The sequence below is a fragment of the Corylus avellana genome, chromosome ca6 (genome assembly GCF_901000735.1).
Source record: "Corylus avellana chromosome ca6, CavTom2PMs-1.0".
Classification (NCBI taxonomy): Eukaryota; Viridiplantae; Streptophyta; class Magnoliopsida; order Fagales; family Betulaceae; genus Corylus; species Corylus avellana.
In genome coordinates this window covers 24011970-24021317 of record NC_081546.1, presented here as the reverse complement: position 1 = coordinate 24021317, position 9348 = coordinate 24011970, and the positions used below count along the sequence as shown (strand labels likewise).

At 35.7% G+C, this 9348-nt stretch overlaps 1 protein-coding gene across 1 annotated transcript; it reads right to left on the bottom strand.

The window, feature by feature from the left end:
* Positions 1 to 3393: 3393 nt before the first annotated feature.
* Positions 3394 to 8745, bottom strand: LOC132185869 (uncharacterized). The gene is made up of 4 exons (XM_059599673.1): positions 8444 to 8745; positions 8037 to 8119; positions 3788 to 3843; positions 3394 to 3696 (listed from the first exon to the last, which is right to left on the bottom strand). Exons 1-4 carry the CDS (start codon positions 8613 to 8615, stop codon positions 3618 to 3620), a joined length of 390 nt encoding a protein of 129 aa, XP_059455656.1. The 5' UTR covers positions 8616 to 8745; the 3' UTR covers positions 3394 to 3617.
* Between the last annotated feature and the right edge of the window lie 603 nt (positions 8746 to 9348).

Below are 9348 nucleotides of genomic sequence, written 5' to 3'. Positions count from 1 at the left end.
TATTGTGAAAAAGAATTACTTCTTTATTTTTGGTATTTTCTTACTATAATCCAATTTATTCACGTATGTAATTAGTACTGCTTTGTTGGGATAAGGATCCACGGCAATTACGTGCCTGAATCGCTAGTAATTTGAGCAGATAATATGAAAGATCTTATATGAGAGCCCTTATCTGCTCAATTGCTTGAAATTCAGACATGTAATTGCTGTGGATCCCAATTTACTTTATTGTGAACCGTGCCAAAGTGGCGCAAGCCGCCTAGCACGATGCAAAAGGAGTATTGGAGTTAGGGTTTAATTTCTTTCCACCATAACACAGTAACTTTGATATTTTTTCAGCCTATATGTATCAGATCTCAATTTTGAGATTTCAAGTTTTATTCAATAACCAGTGAAAGTATCAAGATTTTTCATTAGGATTGGATCAATGCAGTATATATATCCTGTTTCTCACTATCGGCTATACAAATGTGTGATGATATATATGTATTATAGACATTGAACAATTTCTTAATTATCCAATGTCTATATACACTAAAAGAGAAGGAACTCAAAGAAACTAGCTAGAAAGCATTGTATTGAAAGCTTTGGTTAATTTCATATGTATATCAAGTAAAATCCAGCATGCTTCTACATGCAGTAAATGGAATTTGTTGCCAAAATAAGAAAATAGAGTCACACCATATATTGAAATGGCTGTTACCATCTGAAAGTGATGAAGCACTGATTGATTTGAGTTTGTAATGTTGGCTTAAAGAAGAGGTGTGGGGGGAATGCATTGAATGTGAGCACTTTCATAAGACAACATGAACATCACGTTATTGGCCTATATACTTATCATGGCATGGTGGTGGATCTTTCGTTTTCCATCCATCCATCCATCATTGCCAATCATCACACGCCATCCTTCACATCAAAGGTAAAAGGCCCAATGAAGGACCTAACACCATTTGTTGAAGATGGTGTATATCTATTACAATCCCGCTCTTCGTGATCATCTCGAATATGTGTTATTTCTCTTTAGGGCAAAAGATGAAAGTAACAGTACACGTGACACTTACCACGTCAACTTACAATTACGGTCTACACTCTAAAGAAATCAATACCTCTCACTACAGTCTAATATATTCTGCCAGGATTTTGGAAGGAAGGATTTTAGTGTGAGTTGGTCATGTACATAGTTTTTACAATGGCTTCACATGTATGGCATCTTTGGCTTTAGAGACTAGCAAAAGTGTATGTTATCATATGATAAAGAAGTGAGGGACGAAGTACAAAATTGAATCATCAAATGACAGGGACTGCTCCACAAAGTTGTAAATTGTGCAAGAATATGACTTTGACACATTGTGGGTGTGTGGCTCTCCTGCTTTTTGGCCATGTATGATTCTGACACATTGCGGGGTCTTTGCACTTTTTTTTTTTTCCAATGTCACTAATTAGATGCACTTTTTATTTTACTTGACTGAGATCGGGTACCCCATACAATAGCTCTGATTTGAGTATCTATTTAAAATGAATGGTTTAGATCACGAGAAAAAGAGAAAGAAAAAGAAAAAGTTGATTTTGTAATCCACGAGAATTGCATGCAAATCACTGTTGGAAGGCCCAAACCAATTCTATTGGTTTTGGGTAGTTAAGCCCAAAGGGAATGGTTGTTACACCCCCCAAGGTCATTTTGGAGGTAGTAAAAACTAAAGAGAGTGGTTCGGCCACCTTCAAAAGTCAGTTTGAGAGTAGCCGAACCACCCCAATGGCTAAAGAGGTGGCCAACTCTAATGACTTGCACACCACTCTTTTCTTTTTCTTTCTTTCTTTCTTATGTTGTTGAGATTTCGCTTGTTCATTTTAAGTGAATGACTAAGAACAAAGCGATTGTACCTGGTGTAATATCGTTTTGTATTTTGCTGAATTCAAATCTTATTTTACTATATAAAGCATCAGTTCATGTGAGAAGAAGGTGCGGTTTTTTGTCACACAAGAAATGCACTAGACATTGAGATCGACTGCCATTTTGTGCGCCATTATTTCTTGCAACGAACTTTTCGCCTTTACCCTATTGTTTTTGCTGATCAGTTGGCTGATATGTTCACCAAAGCACATCCACTTGGACATTTCCATAATCTTGTTCCAAACTCAATTTGGCATCTACGTTACCACCTTGAGTTTAAGTGGACGTTAGAATATATTATGATATTTACCATATTTGCCTTGATTGATTTATATTTCTTTGTATGGGTTGATTTTACTCTATAATATTGTCTTTTAATTCCTGGATTATATTTCCTTTTTTGACCGGTCTTATTCCACTATAAATAAACCCTTTTCGTACTAATTCTATTCAAGTTTTCTCATTCTTTAGTTTATTTTAACGTGAAGAAAGGAGTTGCATACCAAAAAGGATTATAAAAGAGAAATAATACAAAACACGTTTAAGTGTGTGGTGAAGGTGCATCCAAGCCTATTTACTTGGAGATGTAAATCAAGGAGATTGCTTCCCTTATGACTTTTCTCTAAAAAAAGAAAGAAAGGTGTTCTTTACATTTATGATTTATGAAGTTCAACTGCAAGAGCAGGATAAAAGACGAATGAAGAAGAATATTAAAATGTTTATCGTGAAGGAGAGGGTGGAGAAAAGAAAAAAGCCATTCTCCTTCCTTGATTGGAGAACCCACTTTTTCTTGATGCCTTCTTAAATACCAATATTGAAGGGTAACGTTTCAAACTCATTCTTTATGACTTTAATCTTTATAAATTATGTTAAGATCCCATTCAATAGAACTACAACCACCAATTTTGTCCAAAAACCTGTCCTTTGTTTTTATTCTTAGACCCCTTTTTCAAAAAGTATGTGCTTCTTATGTTCAAAAAACACACCGACAATTTTATAAACCGGGTTGAAAAACATTTTTCCGGCCCAATTTAGAAGAAATTTCTGTCCATACCCCATCATGGATTGGTGACACAGCAAGGATCCTTCAAGCAGGTCAACAATGGAATTACCTAGCCCATGTTAAATCCAGCCCAATGCCACTCAAATCCTTGACCAACTCAAAAACCTATCTTGATGGAGGGAGAGAATTGGAAAAATATCATGCATGAGATTTTCCAGCACTACCTTTGGACCATTGCGCATGTCTTTTCAGTGTCGATTAGCTACGATGATTTTCTTGTTCGCTTTTCATTTTCTAGTTAGGTGATCTTTTTGTATACTCTAAGATTGATTATTACTTATCAAAAAAAAAAAAAAAAGATTTTCCAGCACTCAACAAATTTTCTAGGACATTAACCTCATCCAAGCCCTGGACGATGATCAATTAGAGAACTTGAGAGGCACACAAATTTCCCAAAAGCCCAAAAGGGTGGACTAATGGTTTCCTATGCAAGCAAGGAGAACAAAAGAGGAGTCATGTCTTACCATCAACTGAAAACAAAGAGAAGCTTAGAGCTACAAAAAGAACATGCCACAAGCACACAGATGGCGGCAATTGGACATACATGAGGTTCATATCACGAGAGCAATGATTGTTGGCAATTTCAGTTCTACATAGTGTGTCAAACGATATAAACTCAGTCATCTCCAACTAATTTAATAGGACTGGACATGGATAAGAAAGCTACTGCTCCTTGTACCTCTTCTCCACTTCCTCCAAGCTCTGAATCTCCTTGTGATACTTACAAATGCGGTACACACACCTGCAAGCACATTCAAAGACATTTAAAACTATAGATGACAATGAATTGCAGACTCGTAGGACAAGGATATTGGATTGCTGGGTAGAACTACCAATAGAGGAGGATTGATGCAGCACAGAGAATGACATTCCTTTGAGCTTTGTAGATCTGCACCACACAACTCAAGGTAAGCTTATGAAAGACTACAGATGTACAGATAAGTCATGCAGCCATAAATCTCCACACACTAAACCACGCTGACATGGGAAAGCCATATCTTGAAAGAAGTAAAAAATAGGACCCAACATGGCAGGGAACCAGATCTAAACAAGTATGTCTTTGTTATTAATTCTTCTACCTGAAAATGTGCTATACTTTTTAGAATCACATAAAAAAAATACACATTTCTTCCAAACAACATATCGTTTTCTTTAATGAATCTCAAAGAATTAAAAGCCCTATGCTCCCTAAAATTACACTTCAATAACCCAACTCTTTAGAATTAGAATTCCATGAAAAAAAAATTAAGTTTCATTTGGTTCTGTTTGTTTCAATTTTCTTATCATTATGAAATCAATAGAATTCATGGTTCAGTTAATGTGTTTTGGGGGTGTTTTTTATTTGAAAAAGTGATCTAATACAACATAAAGGTAGAAGCTGCTTTTGTGTCTTTAGGAATGTTTTGTGTTCGAGTCGTTTGTTAATCTTTTTGCTTTGAGATGAGAATAAAAATAATAATAATAATAAAAAAAAAAAAAAAAAAAGGCCAAAACACAAATTTTAACAATCGGAGCCCTTGATTTTCCCAGATAGGAGGTTGTATCTTTAGTGCATTTTGTCTTTGCATATGTCCAAACTCCATCTTTGTATTTGTCCAAACTCCATCTTTGTATTTAAGTCAATCAACCAAACAACACGTACATTATGCCACTATAATAACTTCCATCATGTTCTATCAAGTGATGCATAAGCCATAGCTAATGCTGAGTTGGTGGCGCTGGATTATCTTGGCAAAGAGGGCCAGCACAAGAATGGAAAAAATCGGCATGATTAGGAATAATTGGGGCTATAACGTGCAACGGACAGTAAAACGGGCATAACTTTTGCTACGAACATCAAAATTGCGCATAAGAGCCCACTTTGAAAAGCTTATTTTGACGCATAAGTCATGGCCTAGGCCTCAAATTTCACTGTTTTCCCCTTTGAATCAGGGTTTGAAGAATTTTGTCATTTAGGAAATATTTTAATTAGCATTTTAGAAGGGATTTTGTTACCAGATTTCGCCAGGTTTTTGACAGAATCCTTGTTTTGATTAGCAGTTTGATTTTGTTTAAGAATTAGACTTCTTCTATTTTTGGTAGTTCTCGTTTTCCTTTACCTATATAAGCCTGACTTGTGAGCTTAGTTGAGACATTTGATTTTGAAGTAACAATTCAGTATTTTCAGAGAATATCCTGTGTCTACTTGGGGTGACTAGGGTTTTCTCAACCCTTTTTGACTTGTCTTCTCTCCTGTCATACCTCTAATTTCAATCCCTATTCCCTGTTTCCCTTTCCTTGCACTGTCTATATCAATCCTAAGATCTACATGGTGTCACTAAGTTTGATAATACCTTTCATTGTCAAGAGTCCATCATAATCCCTTATCATTACATCTTGTCTCTTTTTCATTTTAATCTCAAGCACTCCTCAAAAATAAAGTGACAAATACATCCTCAAAATAGAGAAAATTTTTTTACTAAGCATATTATTGCAATATCAGACCCCTCTCCACCTCTTTTCCAAAAACGCATGACAAAAAACAAAGAAACAGCATAAAGTCTATCATCATCTAAAGAAACCGATAAATTTGACACTGCAGGTTGGGAGACACCCCTCCTAATAAATGAACAGACAAGTCAAAAAGATTACAATTTTATAGCATAAGGTTCAAGCAATCTAAGCGGAAAGAATAATTGTCACAGCTTGATGACTTATTAGTCGGTGTACCCATTTACAATAACAGGTCCCTGATCCAGCAGTAAACGAGAACTACAGAAATCATTTATATGACAAAAAAAAGTTCCAAACGAGATTCTTTATAAATTAATGTTTTCTTAGAATTAAAGAGGAGTATATAAAAGTATAACTGATCACCTTGGACATAGATAAATACAGAAAAGAACACAAACAATTCACAAATTTCCTACCACAGTGGAACTCAGCAATGTCTTAGAGAATAGATATCATTAATTAAAATTTTTGTATGCTAAAATTTTCAACAATTTCTTTCTCAATGTAAATAACTAAAATTTTTGCATAAAATCATCCTCCAACATGTTGCAAAGTCTTGGTTTAACAATATTCATGTCTGAAAATGTTCACTCTATAATAGTTGTTGAAACCAGAATAGTTAAAATAAGATGAAACAATCTATCAATCAAATGGTAAATCTTTGACTTTTTTTGTTTAAACTAAATACTGGCATGGCGCATGAATTATAGACATTTTTCAAATTGGAATGGTGTGGCACATTAAGCTCAAAATGTTGCAATTGGTATTTCAAATGAATCTTTCTAGCTATGTAAAATCTTAAGGGTATAAGAGAGATTTTTAGTTTTGTTACTTAATTGCTTTGTTGCTTGCTGGAAAAAAGAGAGAGAAGGTTTTTTTTTTTAAAAAAATAACTATTTACATTTATGATAAATCGAACCCTCTGTTGGAAAAAAGAGAAGTAGCTTTGGAAAGTCTTATTATCTTGGTGGAAACAAGGAGTGAAAAGAAAAGGAAAGGGAGGGAAGATCCGATTGTGTCAATGAAGTGGGAGAAAAAATATATACTGTCTGGTGGTTAGGCCATTAGGTTTCTTAATATATATAAATTTTTTCGGAGGAGGGGGAGCCCCCATTCCCTTCACCATTGCCTTTATTGAAACGTGTAAAATCATAAACTAGCCACTGGTGCAAACTGGAATGGGTAAAGCCAGCTCTAACTACAACCCACAAAGAATCCCAAATCACAATAAATAGCCTCCACTTTTGTGTTTGTGTGTATGTGATGGTGGCAAATCGCTGGTTAACCTCTACACACAGAGAGAGAGAGAGAGAGAGAGAGAGACCGAGTATAAACAAAACACATCTGATTATTTTGCCAGTAGAGAACCAAAAAAGAAACTAAACATATATCATATACAACAGCTTTCTGTAGATCTCCACAATCCATAACTAGATTATTTTAAAAATATGCTGAACGCCAACAAAAAGAGAAAATAGAGCATTAGTCGATACCACTCAAGTTTCAAGCCATAGCAGACCAAGAAAATGGAAAACCAAATTCATTGTAAACCATAACTGAACCGTACCAAATCTAAAAGCATATCTGCAGTTAAGCAATTTATTACACTTCAAGAGGCAACCGATTTCATTTATTTTTTTATTTTTTTTATAAGTAATGTTGTATATATCAAAAAGCGCAATACGCCTCTAAGTACACAAAAAGTATACATAGGGAAACCCGCGAAAACCCACGATAAGACCCAAAATAAAAACCCAATAAAAGCATAAAGAAACCTTGACACCTAAAACCCAAAACAACCCTAAGCTCACTATGAGCTCCCACAAAAAGACTCCCAAAGTTACAGAAGCAAACCCATCAAACAATATTATTGCCCTTCCTTCCCCGGTAATTGGTATGGTTCGTTGATTGTCCCTGAGCTCACTATCATTAACCCACTTAAATGATTTCATCAAATATTTGGTACAGTGCTTTGAATTCCCCAATATGTAATTTTACTTGTCAGTTGTCACAGGCACTCTTAGTCATTTGAAAATTAATTGCTTAACAATATGAAGCAAACAAAATTTGCAATATCCTCCTCCTTCGTGCCCAAGAAAAAAATAAAACAAATAAAAAAAAGGCCATCAATCTCAAAGCTCCTACCCAGCTACCTACATAGCCTCTACATATATTTTAAAACTTGGGTGTCTCTTTTTCCAATTACTCAAAGTACGTCATCAAAAAACTTGTTACAATTCAATTTAGAAATTTAAATTTTGCCTACAACTTAGTAAAGCCCCAGCAACTCTCAAAGTCAAAGTGCTCCTCATGCTTCCAAAATAATATCCATTAATCCATTACTCTTCCAAAAGTAACGAGTCCGAGAGTTATTTCATAATGCATATCTAACAAGTAAAGTCAAGCAACTTATGATGATTATCTCATCTAAAATTCACGAAGTTTGAGCATTCTCAATACAATAATAGTAATTGACTAAGAAAAATATCGAAACTATACCAATTACCCACTTTCCACAATCAACGAGCACAGAAAACATTTAACAAATTCCATTTCCAACTTTAAAAAGAAAAAGAAAGACAAGCTTACGGATTTCTCATAGCGATCTCTCTCAGTAGCAGTGCAGATGTCAGACGTGCACATCAAGCGATGCTCGTTCTTCCAGTAGATATCTGCAAAACAAACAAGAATAAAAAACACAAAACTCCAAATCTTCAGAAATCATTTAAAATCCCATTTCCTAGTCACAATTTTGCAGACCCAGTAAGTACCCAAAAGACAAAAACGAAAATAAAGTCAAATTATCAAATTTCACCAATCAAAAGTCAAATTCTCCAATTTTTCTCAACCACCAAACATGGGACAATCCTCTATTCAGCTTCTGAATAGCCACAACAGGCGGAAACTATTATAAGATCCGAATTCTCAGCAAACTCAAACAAAATAAAATAAGATAGACAGAGAGAGAGAGAGAGAGAGAGAGCAGAAAAACCTACCCAGGAGCTGGAAGCCGGCAAAGGGGACGATGAAGAGCGCAGGTTGCAGAATAAGCGAAATCAAAGAGACGAGACGATCCTTGATGAGCTTGGGTGAAGGCAGGGTTAACAGAAGAGCTATGGCGGCCTCTGCTGCAACCACGTACGTCAGTATCATCCACTGCAACGCCATTTCTCTCTCTCTCTCTCTCTCTCTCTCTCTCTGTGACTCTGAATCTGCTTAATTCTTTCTTCTGAGTCTTGCGCTTTCGGTATCGTTGTCGTCGATGCTTGGCTTAATGACTAAGGTAGAATGGCTTGAAAGCTTCCTTGAGTTTCAGGAGGTGTGGGACAAAGTAAAAGTGTCGCTTTCTTGACCGTTGGATTTGGGATAGCTTATTTGAGGATATACACGTGCGAAGCATGTGCGAAAGTGTAGATCGTGCTTCTTTTATTTATTTATTTATTATTATTATTTTATTTTTATCAATTTCATACTTCCCTTGATTTACCATCTAAAACCTTAATAAAATATTGTCACTTGTGCACATAAAAAAATTAAAAGAAAAAAATTTAAAATAATCGTTGAGGGGTAGCTCTTCTGTCTCCCGCCACCAAAAAGTGACTGGACTACTCCTTCACTTAGGGGTGGGGAGTTAGACTGTCCCTAATGAGGTTTTGGGGTAGTTGGACTACCTTTAGCCTAAGGGAGTAGTCCGATCACCCCCTTAAGAGAGTTTTCGGAATGGCTCAGGCCACTTTTTTATCTAATTGGCGATTTGAATACTCTTAAAAGAGAATTCAGAAGTCACTGAACCACTCTCTAACCTGAAAGTGACCGAGAGTTCTTGAGATTGTCTGACCACCCCCTTAGAGAGATTTTTAGGGGTGGCTGATGTCACGTCACGCGGCTCATGCCTATAAAC